At 39.5% G+C, this 22,075-nt stretch overlaps 3 protein-coding genes across 3 annotated transcripts; all 3 read right to left on the reverse strand.

Moving 5' to 3' along the window:
- Window positions 1-5,822: 5,822 nt before the first annotated feature.
- Window positions 5,823-6,257, reverse strand: LOC148815836 (angiogenin-4-like). The gene has a single exon (XM_088904711.1). The coding sequence runs from the start codon at window positions 6,255-6,257 to the stop codon at window positions 5,823-5,825; it is 435 nt and encodes a 144-aa protein (XP_088760837.1).
- Window positions 6,258-10,877: 4,620 nt separating this feature from the next.
- LOC148815837 (angiogenin-4-like) lies at window positions 10,878-11,315 on the reverse strand. Its single transcript, XM_088904712.1, has one exon. The coding sequence runs from the start codon at window positions 11,313-11,315 to the stop codon at window positions 10,878-10,880; it is 438 nt and encodes a 145-aa protein (XP_088760838.1).
- A 4,395-nt stretch (window positions 11,316-15,710) lies between these two features.
- On the reverse strand, window positions 15,711-21,724 carry LOC148815838 (B-type lectin plumieribetin-like). The gene is made up of 4 exons (XM_088904835.1): window positions 21,684-21,724; window positions 20,363-20,446; window positions 16,720-16,813; window positions 15,711-16,082 (listed from the first exon to the last, which is right to left on the reverse strand). The coding sequence occupies exons 2-4, from the start codon at window positions 20,437-20,439 to the stop codon at window positions 15,810-15,812; spliced, it is 444 nt and encodes a 147-aa protein (XP_088760961.1). The 5' UTR covers window positions 20,440-20,446; window positions 21,684-21,724; the 3' UTR covers window positions 15,711-15,809.
- Window positions 21,725-22,075: the final 351 nt, after the last annotated feature.

Below are 22,075 nucleotides of genomic sequence, written 5' to 3' on the forward strand. Positions count from 1 at the left end.
GTGCTATATTTCCACACAGGTTCTGCTTTCGATGTTAAGGCATATTCGCTTTGCTCATCTTTTAGCATTTTGTTTCACTTTTACTAATGCATATTTACAGAAATTTTCACTATGATTTTGTTACATTAGCCCTGTTTCTTCTGTGTCTTGACTCCTAGAGAGTTAAACATTCCCTCCAAATGTGAATAACTATTTTGATGATTAATTGTGTGTTTGATGTGGGGGAGAAAGCACAGTAAGTCAGCCACCCATAACATCCATTACAAATGTTATTATGTACTAATTAAATACAGCAGTTACATCTTCAACCCTGGAGAGACACAATCAAGCAGGTTAGAGGGGTTACTATTACTTCGCCAAAAATGAGTGTTAATGGCTGGTGTGATGGCTCTGTGGCTAAGGATCTGCTCCTGTGCCTTGAAGATGGCTGGTTCAAGTCCTGTGGCTGGCAGAGGAATCCTACTCCATTGGGCCCCTGAGCAAGGCTCTTAATGCTGACCCCAACCTTCTCTCCTTGTCTGTATGTCCCCTGGAGAGCAAGTTGGGGTATGTGAGAAGACAAATTCCTAATACAAGAAATTGTATATGGCCAATAAAGTGATCTTAATATTGTTCTCATTGTGAACAATTAAAAAATTGATTTCTCACAGTAAGTAATATATTGCAGATATACAGTAATACTAGACATACTTTATAATACTGGATAAGACTTCAAGGACTGGAGTTCTCTTCATTTAATTTATTATTTCCATAAAGTATATTTATCAAGAACATGCAGGGGTTCCCAAGCAACAGGTGAAGGTTCCTGGCCTCATGGAGCTTTCAGGGAACCTAGGTTATACAATACGTGTAAAAGTCTGTTTTTCAAATTACAAAGTATAAGCATTCTCCTTCTGTAATTCTACACCTGGGCCATATTGTTGCAGTATATTGAAATATTGTACATAATACTTTTCAGACTTTTTCACACAGTTTATACTTTTGTATTATACTTCATAAAATATGGTTTTAAAATGTTGTTTTTTAATATTTTTTTTTCCACAAAGAGACAATCATCCAGTAGGTCTAATGTGGACACCTTAATGGTACAGTTAACAAAGAAAAAAAAAACTCTACTTTTACACATTTTAGTGTAATATCAATCCTAAATTAGATTTAAACCTATTCATTAGGCTTGCAGCACAATCGTTTCACTTTCACTTTAATATTAGCATTTGTTTTTCTAAACACAGATCATTGAGGTCATGCTGTTTTTGCCATTTTAGCTCTTATTGCCTCTGTCAGCATTTAGAATTTACCGGCTTTTGACTCCCAGAGAGATAAATATTGCTGCCAGATGAAAATAACAATAATGATGAAATGTGTCTGAGTGGAGAGGTGAAAGCACTCCAAGTCATCAGGCCATGACAGCTTATCTTGTGCAAAGATCAAACACTGGATTTACTCTACTACAAGCTCACAGAGATAGCGGAGGAGAGCAGTCCTACACTGAGACTTAGGCTGTAAAGAGGGCCCTCCTGACCATTAAAAAAGTTATCAAACAAAACAACTTTGGTTGTCTCAAAGTATTAATTCAATGCATGTGTTGGGAGTCACAAAACAAAGCTATCAAGAAAAAGGAAATCATGTGCAAAACCATGAAAAGGAGATTAGAACCGTTTAAATAACTGAATGAAATAATATTTCACTAAAAACTGACATGGCAGTAGCGGTTATTCTCAAAATCTTTTTTATTTAAAATTTAGGATCTAAGACACAAAGAAAGATCATGAAGCCGATGCAGAATACAAAAAGGAGGCAGACATATGGAATGTTTCTGTTAAAAGCAATCAATTCAATTTACTTACTTGTGCTTAAGTTAAAAGGACTTTAAATTAACAAAACTTTGGTGGAAACTTATTTTATTTATAAACCACAGTGCACAGTGTATTGTATGCATTGTTACAGTGTGAAAGTAATATATTACCTTTCAAAAAACATTTTCTGTGAAGTAACTTTATCCAACACTCTAGGAGGCAGATGTGTATCCTGCGCACTAACTCCTACTACAGCCTACTCAGATCCATCTGAGAGCCCATCCCATCCATTTTCTAACCACTTTATCCAGTACAGGGTCACAGGGGAGCTGGAGGCACTCCAGGATCCAGGGGCTCTTGTTAAGATCAATGGCATAATGAATTCCACTAAGTACCAGGATATTTTAGCCCAAAACCTGGCTGCCTCTGCCAGGAGGTTGAGACTTGGCCTTAGATGGACCTTTCAACAAGACAATGACCCCAATTATACATCAAAATCAACACAGAAATGGTTGCGGAAACACAAAATTAACGTTTTGCAATGGCCATCCCAGTCTCTGGACTTGAATCCTATTGAAAACCTGTGGTCTCAATTGAAGTGAGCAGTTCACAAGCGCAAACCTAAGACTATCAAGGATCTTGAAATGTTCTGCATGGAGGAGTGGTCCAAGATCCCTCCAAAAGTGTGCTCCAACCTTGTCACGCTTTACAGGAAGAGGCTCAGTGCTGTTATCCTCTCCAGGGGAGGCTTCACCAAATATTAATCGTAGGGGCGCCGATAATTTTGAAATCTATGTTTTGCAGAAAAAATTGTACTACTCAATAAAATATTTTGTGTTAGAAAAATGATTGCGTTAACATAAAAGTATACAGCTTCCCCATATGTTTGAGCCCAAAATATGGCTCATTGTATGTGTTGTTTATTTTATACATTCAGTTTTGCTCAATTTCATAAACGGTTCCAGTAATTCTTGAGTTGACTATATATAGCACTCAGAGTCCAGAATTGAACCTAGGACCCCAGCACTGTAAGAAAGCAATGCTGAACTACTGTACCACCCAGATCCAGGCTCTGTCATAAAGCGTTCTTTCAGGACCCTATGCAGACAGCACAATCAGGGGAGGAGTGAGAAAGACATGAGGAAAAAAGCATGCAAAGGGGCTGTAAGGAAAACAGGGGGCGTGTCCAAGGTGCGCTGGTGTTCAGGGGGGTGTGTCCGAGGCAAACAATCCAAAGGAATCTGTAGCAAATCCAAGAATGTTCCAATGTCCAAAACCAGGAGATCCATCCTGACACAGACAAACAGTAAAAAAAGGCCAGAGCGGGATCCGGTGGAGGGTCGGGGGAATAAAAAAGGGGGTCACGGGACCAGACGCTCCAAGTCCCGGACTCAGAGGGTCAGGACGCCATTGAAGCCGATGCCGTTGAGTCGCTCCTGGACTCGCAGGTAGGCGGGCTTCCAGGTGTCCATCTTCCAAAGCTGAGCCCAGATTGGCAGGAACGTCTGGCTTTTATAGGACGGGGGGCAGGAACCGGAAACAGGTGGAGGAGATAAAAACAAAACTAGGAAGGGCTGGATCGTCCTTAAGAGGAGGGGTTTTACGAGCGTGACAGACTCTCTGAGTCTCTGATGCACTCACTTGATCCCCAGAAGTTCTTTTCAGCCACCTCAGGACAACCTGAACACCAATCTTATCAGCTTCACATTGCATGTATGCCTTCAGGAGATTATCCTCCTCCCTGGCCAGTACTTTGTTAACCAGCTCCTCAAGCATGCTTCTCTGGTGGGGAACAGACTGAATCTGTAAATATTAGGAGTATTAGCAACTAAATATATGAAATAAAAGTTATCACAATAATACTCTCTGGAGAGTGATGGTGATAAATACAACATTAGCGGATACACAGTGCTCTGGAGAGATGGGAAAGCAGAAGGTGTAGTTTCATTCTTTGAAAAGAATATTCAGGATTAGGGATGTAGCCCAGAGGAATCTATGGTTACAAAATACATTCCAAATCTATTTTATTTGTTTTAGTTCACCAAATGCAGATATTTGTCATGGTCTGTGCTAATCAGAACAAACACCAGCACCAGATTGACACACCTTCTGGTAATCTTAATCAAGCACCTTCTAATTCCCGCAAATGACAGTGCTTAAACTAATAACCCAATTACAACCCTCAGTCACTACCACACCTCCCGGTTCCCATAATATTAAAGGACTCTATACCTCCATTTCTATGCTCAGTATTGGGTTTCCATCTCTAGCTTCATTATTCTAAATCTTTTGCTTGCGCTTTACTTACTGCTCTTCGAATCTCTGGCTTCCTGACCTTTGCTTTGCTAAAACAACGACTTCAGATTCTCCTTGCATGCATTCTGTCTACCGTCCTCTGCCTCCCTGGCTTCTGACCTTCACTTTGTTTTTGACCACGACATTGGATTCAGCCTATTAGTTAAGTACATCAGCTTCTCTAATATTTGTATCGTATTCTTGTTCAAATACCGCATAGGGTCCTACTTATATCTTGACTGCAGGTCGTTACAATATTTAATTACAGTACCTTTCAGCATTTCCTTAACATTATTTACTCTGCTGTAAAGCAAGCTGTAATGCAAGCATCATCGGTTGAAAAATATGTGGCAAAGTAATGTTTCGGATACATTTCCTTTACATGTTTTACAAGCCATGAAGAAACTCACCAGCATGGCAGTATGGTGTGTCTCACAGGTCTGTGGCTTTGGTTGGATTTAAATCCAGACTAGGGTGTCTACTGCATGGAGTTTGTATGATCTCCCCATGTCCACATGTGTCCATTTCTCGACGCTCAAATAAGTTGACTGCTGTCTCTGAGTTGTCACTGTGTACAGTATATGGATGTGCCCTGTGTTGAACAGGATGGAGTCCCGCATTGTACCCTAAGCTTCCAGGATAGGACATGGGCTTCTTTCTAAAAATCAAATGGTTAAAATCATGTTGAATTTATTCAAGTTATGACCATTTAAAAAAAATCATATATTTGGAATATGTGAAAAGCTTTTGCGGTTAGAGTGCAGCATGGTGAAAAGTGGATAGTGCTGAGGCTCTGGGTTGCTACCAGAGTGGAGTTTGCCTGCTTTCCCCATGTTCGCATGGGTTTCCTCCTTCCTTCTTACCCCCACAGCTCAAAGACATACTGGTGGATTAATTGGCTTCTGTAGGAGTTGGCCCTGGTGCATGTCTTGTCCGTGTGTGCCCTGTGAGGTACTGGCATCTCCTCCAGTGTGTATCCTGCCCAGTGCCCATTGCTTGTTGGGATACATCCCGACTCCCTGGTAACTCTTTGATTTTTCACAGAATGGTGTATTTCCAATGTAGTAATAGGTGATCGTATTGCTTCCTAGACAGTAGGTACTACATTAATAAGTAAAATAATAATTCAAAACTACACTACAGCATCTCATTTCCACAATTATAGCACCTGAATCACTCTTAATCACATCAATCGCTGCTCTTCTCCTTCACTGTTTCAGATCTTGCTGTGTCACTTATTGGGACGTCATTTCAAGCAGGGACCACGAGCCAGACGTTTACATTATACGTGTACTGTGTTATTGTGGAAATGTTGCACAACTGTCCAAGAAAAAAGTAATTTAACTTCAATAAGTTTTGAAATATTTTATTGCCATTCCAGAGTTGTCACATTCACATAACATAAGAAAGTCTTCCTTCGTCATACCGCTGGATTTTAATTTATATAATGGAAGCGGTAACTCCCAAGATGTTTCTTATAGCTGAAAGTTGTTGAGAGGGAAAGTTCACCTACTACTCTACAAACTCATTGGAATTAGCTGCATGTTCAGTACTTTGAACTATAAGGTGGATAGAACGATTTATGTTTCTCTGACAAAAGCATGTTAGAGGGGAACATCTGATAACACACTGGCCTTTCACGGCATTTCATTCTTTAAATTGAAGAGGAGAAGCAAAAGGATTTTTAATAGCTTTACTGATCAGAATAAAGCAGATGCCAAACCTGAAATTCTATTTTGTAATTATACTTTCATCAAAGTGCACAGGGAATTTCTCAGCATTACAGCCGATGACAATGTATCTGGAGCTTTTGACCCCACTGTATTCACAAGGGGGGCGAGTGGACCCTCCTTTATGCTTACAGGTGAGAACTTGGAAGGGTGAGGTGCTTTGGCGCAGGTCGCCACCCACAGGCATGCCCCCTTTGTCACAGACTTCTTGAATTAGTTTTTTTGTGGCATCGATGATGAAGCTGTTCTTCTCTTTGCAGGGGTTGTCCATGCACCTTTGACTCATCTCAGTGTTGCAGTCTTTGACACTCATGCCTCCTCTATGGTAATGCTGTCTTAAGAACTTCTGATAGGGGGTCTCATTGGCAGGGGGTGGACAGCGTCCCAACACAGGCACTACAATCACAACCACGAGGAGCAGTAGCAGAATGGCCATCGTCTGGGTCATCATGTTTCTCTATAATCAGAAGGAGGGAGAAAGATTCATGGGCTCCTTTCCACTGAGTTCAGCTCACTTTTATCGTTTGACAGTGCCATGCTGTTTCTACCAGTATGGAGGAGAGTTTAAATTTCAATGAACATCAGTAAGATTGTGAATAAGAGGCAGCCATCCAGCCCATCTTACTCTGTGAAAAGAATTCTCATGTTTCTGTTCTGAGCTGCAAAGGTACAATGAAATTTTGAAATACTATGATATAATTGATGCAAACAAGTTAAAGCAATAAACTGGGTCTCTGAAGGTGAATTAATTTTACTGTAGTTCCCCCCATGACACTTACAGGGTCTTCACAGGAACCTAATCAGTATCAAAGAGTACAATTACTATAGTATTTATAAGCGCTAACAATAACAACACTGAATAACATTTTTTTAATATAGTGCAATTCTGCTTTCTCTGGGAACTAGTCTCATTAATATTTTATGTAATGACTAACAGAACAAAGACAATTTGTAGCAAAATACAAGGCCTAGAGTGACCGGACTTCAGAGGATTGGGATCCTGTGTGAGGCTCTTCAGAAAGGAAGGTTTGGAGTGGAGATAGTATGCGAAGATGTGGTTGAGTAGAAAAGCAGGGTCCAAAATCTGGGAAGGCATCTAGGGAGCGTCCGTACAAAATCGGGAGGTGAAGGCGTAGTCGGAGAGAAGTGTATAGTCGAATTGCCGGGAATCTAACACTAGTAAATGCGGGTAGGGAACGTATAAGTACGGAGCTCAGGGAGGAGACCTCAATCGTGAGCAAGGAAAGGAAGACTAGTGAGGGTTTAAATAGTACTGAGAAGATTTGTGCGTGAACGTTTGGGGAGAGAAGAGCTTGTGGGAATGCAGGAGCGCATGGATGCTTGAATGCGATTCGTGACATAGAGCAGTTTCCTACAGTATTGCTCAGGATTACAAATGGTATATCTACTGTATTTGCATGTTCGTGCATCCTTGTTGTTTGCTGGTAAGAAGCTACCTAACATTTGCCATCATGCTGCCCCTTAATTCATTCAAGGACATATGAAATAGAACAAACCCTTTCTCTCAGATGTACAGGAACATCCAGGATTAGAGAGTCTTCAGACAGGTTGATTTTGACTGGTTCCGTACTGTAGTCCTGAAGAATGGCAGGGTTAGGGTTAGGGTTAGGCTGTCAGTCTTGTGTACTGGCCTCTTCAAGCCTGTTGTGCTCAATAATGGGGTACCAATGGAGAGGACAGGGAGAGGCTTCCAAAGTTTCAGGAGGCAAAGGTTAAAGCCAATAAAAGAATATATATATATACTGTAGGCCCTGGGTTCAGAGAGCAAACAGGATAGCAGCCCTACAAAAACAGGTCAAGCAGCTTGTTTTACAGTCGGACAAAGGTACTCTGAGGCTGTGGGTGAAGAGCTGCTGACAGCAACAGACAAGTGCAGGAAAAATAGTCCCTCTGTATTCCTGCAGCAGGTTCTTGCAGGACAAGGCTGAACAACTTTTCCTGACATTTGGAATGCTAGAGCTTGGGCAAAGTTCAGTTTCAGTGTGTAGGCTCCCCCCAGCACACTAACACACTAAAAGATAGGGTAGTTTTAGCTATTCCTCAGTTATTAGCAATTAGTTAACTGTGATGAATTCACTCATGGAGATCAGATGATTCTCTGATGATTAAGATGATTGTCTTATTAATCTCAAAAAGCAAAGCTAAAGAAGATCTGATGGAGCATACAATAGCTTTTAAGAAAAAAAGTGAATGATTATATAAATAAAAAACTTTAAAGACAAAACAATGTACTGTACAGAATTGGCTATGAGAATAAAAAAGAAAACCACATTGGTTTTGGAAAAAGGTGGAAAAGTTGACTACTTTGAAGTAGTGTGAGCATCTATTGTTTTGAGGAGATGCACAGAATATTTACCCAATAGCAGACATCCTTACAAGTTTATATGGTCTCAACTAGTTTGCATACATTTTGATCAAAATTCAAGTGATTTAACTACATATTTCTCTTGGTATTAAAATATATTGAAAATATGTATTTAAATGAGCATGGTTGAATTTAAAACATGATCAATAAAGAAATATTGTATGGAGGACAACACAGAGACACACTACAAAAACAGAGAATACTTACAGGCTAAATATATTGCAGGTGAGGAAAGAGAAATGTCTGCAGCTCAGTATGTTTGAGGAGGAATCATTACTTTATATGCATATTGAGGAGTAAGGACTATGGAAGGGACTTGTTTGTTCTGTTTTTGACAGAACGATCCTCTTGTAAACTTACAGGTTTTGGCAGTGATCTCTTTAAATATTTGTTTGCTCATTCAGTTCAACATTACTCTGACTTCATAAAATTTTAGCAATGTTAATTATTAAAAAATGTTTAAAAAGACCGGATGCAGTTAAAAAAGATTTTTAATTTACATTTTAGTAGTGTTTATAAGATGAGATAAGATCACTTTATTGGCCATATACAATTTCTTGCATCATCAGTTTGTCTTTTCACATATCCCAGCTTGCTCTCCATGAGACACACAGACAGGGAGAGAAGCTGGGGGGTGGAGCACAGGGTCAGACATTTATATGGTGCCCCTGGAGCAGTTGGGGGTTAAGGGCCTTGCTCAGGGGCCCAACAGAGTAGGATTCCTTTGCCAGCCACAGGATTTGAACTGGCAACCTTCCAGCCCCAGGCACAAATCCTTAGCCACAGAGCCACCACACTGCCCCATTTATAGTTGGAAACTGGGTGCCAGACGGTAAGATGTGCCAGTAGATCTCGGAAGAGACAGGGATCATGTATCTTTCAGTGCAGGGAAGATTGGCCATGGATGGGTGAGCCTGACTGAGTGTGCCAGGGGATCCAGGGAATGAGAGGAGAGAGTTATATTTTATAAGGAAGAAGAGAAATGGAGAACTCAAGAGTTTGTGAGGAATTAGTCTGCTCCACTTCTACTTGCAATAAGAGGAGTTCCACTTAATAAAAAAGGAGCTGAAGATATTTGGGGAACTAATACCTATGTGAAGGACTGTTTTTTGCAAATAATCAGGCTTCTCCGAAAGGGGACCACCGGCACATCTTAGGAGCCCGGAGGGGTTCCACAAGCCAACTTTGACAGGTCACCGAAACGTGCACTCCTAAAGTGAATGTTATTGTATGCTGGATCAGGGCTACAGTCGGTGGCTGAGGGGTTGGCTGTCATCACTGTGATTAATACAACATTAGCGGATACACAGTGCTCTGGACAAATGGGAAAGCAGAGGGTGTAGTTTCATTCTTTGAAAAGAATATTCAGGATTAGGGATGTAGCCTAGAGGAATCTACAGTTACATAATCTGTTAGACCCGATCTACAGAATAAAAAAATTCCAAATGCATTTAAACACTTTTCAGCATTTCCTCAACTGTACAGCGGCAGCTAATGCAAGTTTCATTGCGTGAAGAATCAGTGACAAAGCAGATTTTGACAGCCATGATGAGACCAGAGGCAGTATGCACAGTACGTCTCTTAGCTCCAGGGTTTTTTGCAGATTTAAATCCAGCCAAGGGTGCCTTCTGTGTGCAGTTTGCATGATCTCCCCATGTCCATCTTTCTATTGTTCTGTCTCAGTGCTCTGGCTTCCTTTCACAACCCACAGATATAGTGGTTATGGTGATTGCTTTCCTTAAATTGTCATTGTTTACGCGTGTGCAATGTGTTGGAAATGCAGGGTGCGGTCTCCCATTGTGCCCCTAAGCTTCCAGAATAGGAAGATGCTTCCCAGAAAGCATCTGAGAGAGAGGACAATAAACACCCTGGACAATCTGATTTTTCACAGAATCACAGAATGGTTTATTTCTCTAACGGGAGTTGGCAAATTGCAACAATGTGATAGTATTATTATTGTTATGTATTCTATGATATGCTAGTATTTCTAGACAGTACAGTAGGTAGTACATTAAAGAATAATTCAAACAATCATATTTTAAAAAAGCACTGCCCTATTGCATGTTAGGACCTCAATTTTTCATTGTAACTTCAATCACTGCTCTCACCCTCCAAAATTATTGTCTTATCCACAGTCTCAACTAGAAATAATTTTGAGCTCAATGTAGATGGAAACCAGTATGATCCCTTGCGCCAACACATTCAAACCCAGCTGTTTTGGGTCTTGCTGTGTCACTTGCTGGGATCCACTGAGGTTCATTATTTTAAGTAGAGAGCACAAGCCAGTTATTTTTTAATAATTCGAGAGCTTTTGCATTAATATAAGAAAGTCTTCCTTCATCATAACATTTATTTTCAATTCATAAAAAGTGATTGGTAACTCCAAAGATGTCTCTTCTACCTGATAGTTGTTTAGAGGGAATGATCCACCCACTACTCTACAAACTCATTGGAGCCGACTGCATATACAATATTTTAAACTATAAGGTGTCAAGAAGGATTTATGTTTCTCTGACAAAAGCATGTTAGAGGGGAACATGGGGTTATACACTGCCCCCTCACAGAGCTGCATACTTTAAATCCACCTAAATACAATGGAAGGAGAAGGTTGGGAATTTTTAAATGGCTTTACTGATCAGAATAAAGCAGACAACAGGCTAACCCGGAATCCTATTCTGGAATAATACCCTCCTCAAAGTGCACAGGGAATTTATCTGCATCACAGCCGATGACAATGTATCTGGTGCTTTTGGATCCCTTGTATTGACAAGGGGGGCGACTGGACCCCCCTGAGTGCTTGCAGGTGACAACTTGGAAGGGCTGGGTGCTTTGGCGTAGGTCGCCCTCACCCAGGGGCGTGCCCGCTTTGTCACAGACATCTTGGATCTGGTTTGTTGTGGCATCGAGGATGAAGCTGTTCATCTCCTTGCAGGGCTTATTCAAGCACCGTTGACTCATCGCAGTGTTGCAGTCTTTGACACTCATGCCTCCTCTATGGTAATGCTGTCTTAAGAACTTCTGATAGCGTATCTCATTATCAGGGGGTGGACAGCGTCCCAACACAGGCACTGCAATCACAACCACAAGGAAGAGCAGCAGAATGGCCATCGTCTGGGTCATCATGTTTCTCTATAATCAGAAGGAGGCAGAAAAATTCATAAACTCTATGAATTTCCACTACGTTTATTGTTTGACAGTGCTCTACTCTGCTGTTTCATACAGAAGCTTATTAGCGCCATGACCAGCAATAACAGTAACACTAAGCCAACTGTAGGTATAACTCTTGCTGTCATTTTAAATGTATTCTGGTCAATGTTTATGGAGTAGGCAAAATCCATAAATGTAGGCATAAATGTTGAAAACGACACACATTTTACCAAGGAATGCTCACTGACCGGGTGTTCTGCTTCATGCATACAAAAGACAGTACATGTAGTCCTTTAGACTAATTAACTGGCACAAAGAGAAGTGTGATGATATTCTTCTATTGTTAAGGTCAATGCTAGATTGTATGGGACAGTATTATTGCATGTATATTGCAAGATATTAATATAAGGCAATATTGTTCACAAATAAATTATCATTTTTCTAGTTTACAAGCAATATAACCTCCCTGAAATGCAAAACTATTTATTTTTCTCTGTGGCACTGATAAGCTTCTGTACTAATAAACTCTCCACCTGTATGGTGGAGAGTTTAAATTTCAATAAACATCAGAAAGTTTGCGTATAAGAGGAGTTCATCATGCTTATCTTTCTCTTTTTTCTGAGCTGCAAAAATAGTGTGATATATTCAGTATCAAAACAATTCCAAGGTTAAAACAATATAGCAGGTCTGGGAAGGTGTATTTTACTATAGTCCTTCAAGGCCTATACTACAAGACTTTCAAGGTTCATCACAGGAACAGAACAATATAAAAGTTTATATATACTAAGCTATTTGTGAGAGATAACAATACCATATATTTTTTTATTTAGGGTAATTTTTTTCACTCTGATAATTAGTGTCATTAATTATTTTTAGGTAATGACCCTATAAGTTCTTTTTATCCTGATTGCCTTCAACATTCACACCATGGCTGCCAATAACCAGATTAGTCATTTTTTAATATATTTCTATTGTGAAAAATTGTTTTTATTCGTACAATGTTAAGCCTGAATCCAGTGGAAAGGAATGAATACAGAATAGTTGCATAATCAACATAGATGTACAGTAAATCCTGGGTTGTGTCATTTAGCTAGTTCAGCAGGGCTCCACTGGGAGCTGAGTTTTTGGGTTATTCTGCCAGAACTCACTCAGTATTCAATGAAAGAGTAACTTCTAATATATATAGGGCTCCTGCAGGTGTAGAATGAGGGACACACTGCTGCTCCAGTCAATGTTAACCCTCTCCATGGAGTTTGGAGCACGCACAAGCACAAACATGAATAGCACTGAATGATATCCATGTCAGAGGTGCATTCCTGCCAACATTCATCCTCTATATAGTATAGATGTTGTTGCATAAAGGCATAAATATTTGTTCAAAACTGAAAACTGAGACAAGAGAGGACAGGCAAAAGAGTGAGTTACCTCAATCGGATAAAATGGTTGGTCTGGTTGGTGTTTATGTTAGGGTTCTCAGAACATAGTAAGGGGGGGTTTGGGAGGTTATACCTTACAAATACATTGTCCTGTAGCTGTATTTATGCGTTTGCTCTGACAAAGAAAGACATATACAGTAGTAAGAGAGCAAATATTGACATGATGGCAGAACCACATTTCCCAGAGAGCAATATGGGACAACCTGTCATCTTCAATCACCTGACCAATGGGTGTAAGACAATAAGTCTGGTAACAGTTTAAACCGAGGAAGTGGGTCCTGGTTTCTCTTGGCCTCTGCTGTCTTGGAAGAGAACAGAGCCTCTGAAATGCTCCCATCCTGAGGGAAAAACTAACTGAAGAGCCCATGGACATTTTTGGAAAAGAGGTTTTTGGATCTGAGAGTTTTGTTTTTTTGAGGCTGGTGAGCAACTTACAGTAGTTGCCTGATTGTGTATTGAGAGAGTACAGAGAGTTGTCTCTTTTATAACTAAGGGAAACTTAGGTTTTAATTGCATTTTTCCTCACTGTATTAATAAAAGAGCCTTGTTTTACCTTTATGGTTGTTTTTGCATCCTGGAGACCCACCTGTTTTAAAGATCCCAGCTATCATGCTCCCTATTGTGTCACATATGAAGTAACACCTCACCATGGCCAGGTGTACTATTAAGATGACTACTAAATTAATTATTCTACTGTTTGTGACATGAAACACTAATTGAAAAATTAGGATTCTCCCAGTAATATTGGGTTGTGTGGTTGTGTGATACCACAGAGCATTCTTGAAAAAAACAGGAGAATGTGGCATAAGCACAGTACATTTTAGTCTGTTACCTGTGTTTTGGCCTTATTTTTTTAAGGTACCAGTTTTACTGTAAACCTGAAGAATGGTAGGGTTAGGGTTAGGGTTGGGCTGTCAGTCTTGTGTACTGGCCTCTTCAAACCTGTTGTGCTCAATAATGGGAGACCAATGGAGAGAGAAGGGAGAGGCTTCCAAAGTTTCAGGAGGCAAAGGTTAAAGCCAATAAAAGAATATATATATACTGTAGGCCCTGGGTTCAGAGAGCAAACAGAATAGCAGCCCTACAGAAACAGGTCAAGCAGCTTGTTTTACAGTCGGACAAAGGTACTTGTGGGTGAAGAGCTGCTGACAGCAACAGACAAGTGCAGAAAAAATAGTCCATCTGTATTCCTGCAGCAGGTTCTTGCAGGACAAGGCTGAACAAATTTTCCTGACATCTGGAATGCTAGAGCTTGGGCAAAGTTCAGCTTCAGTGTGTAGGCTCCCCCAATCACACTAACACACTAACAGATAGGGTAGTTTGAGCTATTCTTCAGTTATTAGCAATTAATTAACTGTGATGAATTTACTCATGGAGATCAGATTATTTTCTCATTTATTAGGCAGGATTTTCTTATTAATCTCAAAAGGCATTTTGCTAAAGATCTAATGGAGCATACAGAAGCTTTTAAGAAAAAAGTGAATGACTATAGAAATAAAAACTGGAAAGATAAAACTATATACTGTTTAGCATTGCCTATGAGAATTAAAAAGAAAACCACATTGGTTTTGAGAAAAGATAGAAAGATAGGAAGCTGATTCCAAAAGCACTGAGTGTGTATTATTTTATATTTTGAGAAGATGCAGAGGAACTGTATTCAATAGCAGACAACCTTGCAAGCTTATATGGCCTCAACTAGTTTGCATACATTTTGATCAAAATTTCAAGTGTATGATTCATCTATATATATATTTCACTTGGTATTAAAAGATAAATGAAATATGTATTTAGGCGAGCATGCAAAGGAACAGCTGTGGAACTTTCTTTGGGTGTGAAGGCTCCACAGCCAAAACGTTGTTTCCTTTCTCCTCTTTTCAGCATGGAATAAACCTTTACTTGTTCCTTTTCAGCCTACGCATGCTGACATGGCTCCTTTAGGTGAGCATGTCTGAATTTAAAACAAAATGATCAATAAACAAAAATTATATGGAGCACGACAGAAGAAAAAAGAATAAATATACAGTACAAACACAGAGTACTTACAGTCTAAATGTATTGCAGGTGAGAAATATTTGCAGCTCAGTAGGTTTGAGGAGGGAGGACTATGGAAGGAACTTTCTTGTGTTTGTTACAGAAACTTTTCTCTTGTTACTGTCCAGGATTTGGCACAGATGGCTCTTTAAATATTTGATTAGCTGATAGCCCATTCAGATCAATATTACACTGACTTCATGAAAGTTTCTTTCAGAAATATGCAAACAAAAGTACTAAACTAAAGTGCATTCAAGATAATGATGGGAAACATCTAGACAAAGGAAAATTCATCAACATCTGAAGACATGTCTGCAGACAAAATCCAGTATTAATTAGCATTTCAGGAGAACAAGCAGGAGTGCTCCAGGTACCTGAAGCTTTAGTGTAAAGAAGTGCAACAGCCCCTCCATGCGGCGCAACTGCAAATTACACCAGGTTCAATTCCAGGACTGCAGGTGCAATTCCAGGCCTGGGGTGCTATCTGCATGGAGTTTGCATGCGCTCCCCGTGTTTACGTGAGTTTCCTCCACATGCTACACTTTCCTGCCACAATCCAAAAACATACTAGCAGGTTACTTGGCTTCTAGGAAAACTGGCCCTGGTGTGAGTATGTTTGTGTCTGTATCTGCTCTGTGATGGACTGGCGTCCCATCCTTTGCTGGGTTTGGCTCCGACTCACCCGTGACCATGAATTGGATGAAGCAGTTGGAAAATGGATGGATAAATATCCCACTTTCCAATCTCTCAATGTCCTAGAACTCTGAACCCAGCTGACATCCCTACACAGTATTGCAGCTATGAACAAAGAATTTGTAAAAGTTGCTGTGATTCCAGATTTTAATCAGTCCCAACTTGAGTCTAAACCATAAGAAAAAGATACATAATATGCTTCATATATTTATTTATTTATTACATTTTGTGTGCTTTCCAGTGTGAATATTTTTAGAGGTTGAGAAAACAGAACAATTTATAATGGAGCTGTCCATTAAACTTTGAGACCCTGGGATTTTGCAGAGGACCAGACTTCATGACCATCTCTTTCAACAATCAAGGTGCCGTCGTTTCTCAGCTGAAGCACGCAGTCTTTGAAGCTATTGATGTTGGTGTAGGTGCCTGTGTGCCACATGGCTTTACCATCAGTCTTGTAGGCCACCAAGTTCGAGTCACTCTGCATAATCAGATGATCAGCATTGTGTAACCCATCAGTGTTACTGGCCCAGACTGGCTTCCAGCCATACACCACAAAGTTCCCATCATCCTTGAAAAGTTCACAACATAAAGAGGTTACAGTTTTCTCAATTGTAAACCTGAAACTTAAAAAAGCAAAGTCACTATCAGTTCAGAAAATGGGGCTCACATAAATTGAAAACAGTAGTAAAATGCAATATATGGAAGAAGCAGCTCAAACTGCAGGTAGAAACACATTACCAGAGCTTCTGGAGGCGGATAAGAAGTTGCCAACAACAATAATTGCAGTTACAGTAATAACCAGTATAGCCTGATTCACTCTGCTACAGTATGAACTAAATTAGGGACTAAAGTTGGTGATAATTCAGAGTCTGTGCTGAATTTAGTTTTCACATGGGCAAGAGTTCAAGGAATTTACAGTGAGTAATTAAACAGCTGTAGTATTTGAGTATCATTCCTATGAAATAAAAGGCCAAAACAAAAAATAGCTGATTTTTTTCACATGAAGCTGTTTCTTAATCTTTAGATAATATCTTAAAATGTCATGGACAATTTCAGGCTTGATATGGACTTGGTGAATGTTTTAAATAGAAGTATAAAAATGAAAGATTCATACTGCATGTAAGGAAGCAAATGACAAATCATGCAATTCCTGGTTTAATTTATGATCTTTGCTTAATTTGATCTGTGAAATAGGAGTCACTTACCTGAAATATAGCTTTGAAATTGCCATTTTCTGAAAGCAGATAATCTCCTTTTCTCAGCTGTTCATCTTTCCCCAACTGATGCGAAAGTTCACACCTGGAACACATCGTTTAACAAGCTAAATATAATTGTCTAAGTAAGATGCGCACAATTTGTGTAAATTTGTCCTCCATGTCAATCCGACATTAATCTCCACCTTATCTTCTCATACTTAATGTGATACGAGTACTACACTAGCAAGCTTGTGATGTGAATTTCTCTATGATCACGGGTTCGAGCCTCGGTCATGTGAGTAGGATTCCTCAAGCAGTGACTCATAAATGGTTGAGCACTGGGGTGAGGGTGCTGGTCAGGATGCTTGGCTCTCAGCGACACAGTGACCTCTGTGACCTCCAAGGTGCTTGCAGATGCAGTATGTAGTTTTGAAAGTGAAGGATGCATCTCTTCTCCAGTTGGCACTCAATTTGGGGAATTCTGGAGTAAACAATTTCAATAACATTTTAAACAGGTAGATGAGGACTTGAAGTGATTCTCCCAATTCTCTTCATACACACCTAATTCCTAAAAGTCTCCCCTCCTGCTAGTCAGTCAACCAAATTTCTTTTGCCGGTTTAGTCCTGACTTGATAGGTATGATTCTAAGGAAAAGGCATTTGAAATTAATTCTTCCTTACATTTTGTATTTTGTAATTTAATCAAATTCTACATTGTTAAATATTTTTTTTATCAGATAGTATTAAACTAAAATATTGTTTTCTTGCACATGCACATACCATGCTACCAACAGTAATGTAGAAAGTATAATTATATAATAATAATAATAATAATAATAATAATTGCTTACACGTATATAGCAGTTTTCTGCACACTCCACTAAAAGCGCTTTACAGGTAATGGGGACTCCCCTCCACCACCAACAATGTGCAGCATCCACCTGGATGATGCGACGGCAGCCATAGTGCGCCAGAACGCTCACCACACATCAGCTATCAGTGGGGAGGAGAGCAGAGTAATGAAGCCAATTAATAGAAAGGGATTATTAGGAGGCCATGATTGGTAAGGGCCAATGGGAAATTTGGCCAGGACGCCGGGGTAACACCCCTACTCTTTTTGAGAAACGCCCTGGGATTGTTAATGACCACAGAGAGTCAGTGTCACGAAAGCATTCTTTCTGGACCCTATGCGGACGACACAATCCGGGGTTGAATGAGAATACAAGGGGAAAACAGGTATGCAGGAAGCGGGGATGAAAACAGGGGGGCGTGTCCATGAAGTGCTGGTGGTCGGGGGTGGTGTTGTCGAGGCAAACGATCCAAAACAATCCAATGCGAAATCGAGGAAAAGCAAAAGGTCCAAAACCGGGCGGTCCATCCGAGACCGACAGTTAAAAACTGGAACCGGGTCGGAACCAGCAGGGGGAACAGGAACAGAAACTTAAAAACATAACAGAGCCAGGCGATTACATGTCTCAGGCTCACACGAGCCCTGAACTGAGTGGGCGTCTGGCTTTTAAAGGGGGCTGGAAGGAGGCTGGAACGAGGGGCAGGTGCACAAAATCAGGTCCGAAGTGAAAGAGCTGGAGCGCCCTTAAGGAGGAGGGACTACAATCATGACAGTCAGGACCTCGGTTTTACATCTCATCCGAAGGACGGATATATCACATATATCATGTTTCAGTCGCACATGTAATAAATCCCAAGGGTTTAGGTGTTTTGGAACAAATAAATGTGTATTCTGTCAACATACAGTATCTCTATATGAAGTCCTTTGCTGCAGCAGTTAAATTAAGTGAATCAAGTTAGATTAAGTAAATTAAATTTCAGTAAAAGCTGCAAAGAAAAATCCAAAACTAATATATATTGAAGTAGTTCAGGTGGGTAGCTGTGTCAGCATGTGTAGGCTGCAAAGGAACAAGGTTTATTCCATGCTGAAAAGAGAAGAAAGAAAACACAATGTGTTTCTGATCCCACAAGCCTTCATCCCCTCTGCTATAGTGATTGTACAGTATCTAAAATGTCATTTGATCTTCACTGAAGTCTTAATAAAACATTAACATAACTAAATGTATGTGTGAGGATGAAAGAAGTGGCTTTGTTTGCAGACTTCCTATTAGAGAGAAAATGAAACACACTTGGCCTAATTAGACAATTGGCATCCAGTGGGAGTGAGATTCCACATGAAGACAAGAGCAGATCTGATTGGCTCTGTGTGTAATTGGGCACACAGAGCCTGGAGGTGGTAAAGGGCAACCAGTCCTTATCCAGGCTCCTATACTGACTGCTCAGAAGTGAATGTAGAGCAATAGGGCAGATGAAATTCCACAGGCTGCTGTGCTTTAACACCAGCAGAGAGATGATGATTAGTGTACAAAAGATACAGAGTGTTTTGCATCTCAGAGTCACTCGGGCAGAAAATTCTAGTATTTAGTTTAAAATGTTCCAGTGTTGTTATGGAAGGTGATTAGTACTGATTAAAGCTTTAGCCAGATTAAGTGCTCTAGGTTAAATAAGTTTGTGATTAGTATAATAGAGAAATTGAGTATTTGAGAGGAGGCCTGAAGTGGGGGAGTTCCTCAAATTGACTGATGGAAGAGTGTATCTGAAGAGGAATTACTGTGACTGTGCTACTGAAATCTCCGTGAGAAGCACGACGGAACAGTGGACTGTGCAGGATTTTCCGAAAAGGGAATAAATTGGAGTGTAGAGGATTTCCATCTGCCAGACTCAGTGACTGCCCACTCAAAAGTGCACATTTTTAGGCGACATGCTGACTGTGAGCTGTAATAAGTGGTTCAGTGTGCTGGCATCACAAATGTTTAATGTAAACCTATAACCTCGGCCCAAATGTCTGCCCCAATTCAATAGTTCAGTCAAATTCTAACTGCGATGAAATGTGACAACGGATATAAAAGGACAGCATAGTTTTTTTAGTGCTTCATTCTAATTTCTCTGGCTGAGGAAATCGCACTGGATGAAAGTCCCTCAAAATACCGATCCAGCTTTCTTCCATTACGGAACTAAAGTAATTGTGATTGAGTTGGGTTGGTAATACAATGTGTCAGAGGAGCACAAATGAAGTACAGTAAGAAGTGAATAAGGAAGGTGATGGAAATGAAGTTAGCAAATAAACCCTTGCTTGGGTAGCCTGAGGTGAACTGTACTGAAGCATAAGCAGGATAGAAATGGATACCGAGTTACTGCTTTCTGAAGTTTGTTATCACTGAATGGTTAAGTGCTGAAACAAGAAGAAATATCAGCTATATTCAGAGGTAGAAGTGGCACCATTTGGGTGCCTATGGAGGCAGGGTAAAGTGGGAGACAAAAGCAAAGCATTCTGGATGAATTGAACTAAAAAAAACATTTTTTTAAGATGGTTTAACACAGAGTATATGCACAAAATATCCTGAAACAAAAGCTGATATTCTGTACTTTTGGCTGCTTTTTCTTTTTATCTGAAATACAAATCTTAACAGTAAAATTATCAAAAATGATCAATTTCCTTCCACTGTCCCAATAATTTCCATGTAGTTAAGCTTATAATGACTTTTTTGTTGAAGGTATTTCAAAATGTTTAATCTATCAAAAGTATTTGTAATTGACACCGTGATACAGCTTCAATAAAATATTTTGTATTGGCATGCACTTACTGAACACATTTTCCTGATATTGGTACCACAGTCATGATCAGAAGTAACAGCAGCAGCGCAGCCATCTTCTGGGTCATCTTGTTTCTGTACAATCAGAGGAAGAAAGAAAGGTTCATACTGTATACGAATGTACAAACTGCCATCTTCAGCAGACAAAGTGTTGGAAATTCAAATTCACATGTGTGAATGCAGTATTAATAGCTGGGTTACAAGGAAGAAACATCTTCAGGGGACAAACCACAGGAAGAGGCAAATATAACTTAGCGCCATTTAAATAACACTTGTAATGTCTTATAGGCAGATTAAACGAAAACTGAGCTTTTTGGACATGATCATCAGTGTTATGTTTGATGGAAAAAAAGGTGAAGCTCAAGATGAAATGTTCATGCCCACTGTGAAATATTGCGGGGGTCTGTTATGTTTTAAGATCTGAGTTTGTACTGACTCAAGCATTTTATTTAAAAGCTGTTTTGGATCGCTAACGCTACAGTACCTTCAATAACTAATAATAAATAAGAACATCTGGTTGAGCATCCCACATGCTAAACAGAAGTAACAATATACCTTCTGGTCTCGTACTTTTTACTTAATGTTAATGTTTAATTTTTAATTCAGTAATTCTAAAGGCGTACTAAGTAAATAAAGGAATACATATTCACTGTTTCACAATTCAGGGTTTAAAGTTTACACACCTGATATTCATCCATTAATATTTTTGTAATAATATCCTTGCAAGATTGTTTTTTGCATGTGTAGATATTTGTACAGTATTTGTACAGAAAAAATTAATAACAGTAATAGAGAATTATTCCAAAATGCAACAAAAGAAAATTTGTATTGTGTTGACGTGTTGTATAAAACTGAATACAATTACAAAGCATCATGGAAATGGTTAGATTGGAAATGGTTAGGTTGTGAATTGCAACCTTTTCTTCAGACTTTTCAATATGTAGCCTGATATTATGTTGGTGAACTATTGTACTATGAAGTACAATCATCTCTGATTTAGATGCTCTGCTGCTGTTAAAGAACTTAAATATATGTCAGCATAACTAATCAGCTAATCTCAGAGCATCTGAGTCTTTGCAAACAGAACCAATCTTTGAAAAGGCATAGGAAATGGTTTTATAGTGAAGGAATTGAATTCTCTCTGCCTTGTTGACCTCACAGTAATATACTGAAGCTCTTCTATAGAGTGCTGTATACTAAACTATTGCCTTCTGCTTGCAGGCAATCAAATGATCAATGAAGTAACACTGTATGGATCACAACATAGAAGAAAAGACTCACACATACACATAAATACACAGAGAGTACTTACAGCCTAAATGTATTGCAGGCGATGAAATAAAATAATGAGGTGGAATCATTACTATATATACACAGTGAGGAGGAAAGGGATATGAAAGGGGATTTTGTGTTTTTTTACACTTAGTTGAAACACAGAAGTGTTCCTCTTTCTTAGTGTACATACTCTGGAACAGTTAGTTCTTTAAATATTTGATTAGTTGATAGCTCATTCAGAGCCACACCAATAGGTTAACATATCAGCACTATTACAGAGTAAATGATAAAAAGAGACAGATGCATTAAAAATAATTAGAAGAAAATCAAAGGAAAAAAATAGTAAGGCTACAAGTGATAAAGAAAGGGGTATAGAATTGAGCGCTAAAATATATGAAAAAGTTTACAATTACAAGCAAAAGTACAGCT

Source organism: Atractosteus spatula, chromosome 24 (genome assembly GCF_055471065.1).
Source record: "Atractosteus spatula isolate fAtrSpa1 chromosome 24, fAtrSpa1.hap1, whole genome shotgun sequence".
In the NCBI taxonomy this organism is placed as follows: Eukaryota; Metazoa; Chordata; class Actinopteri; order Semionotiformes; family Lepisosteidae; genus Atractosteus; species Atractosteus spatula.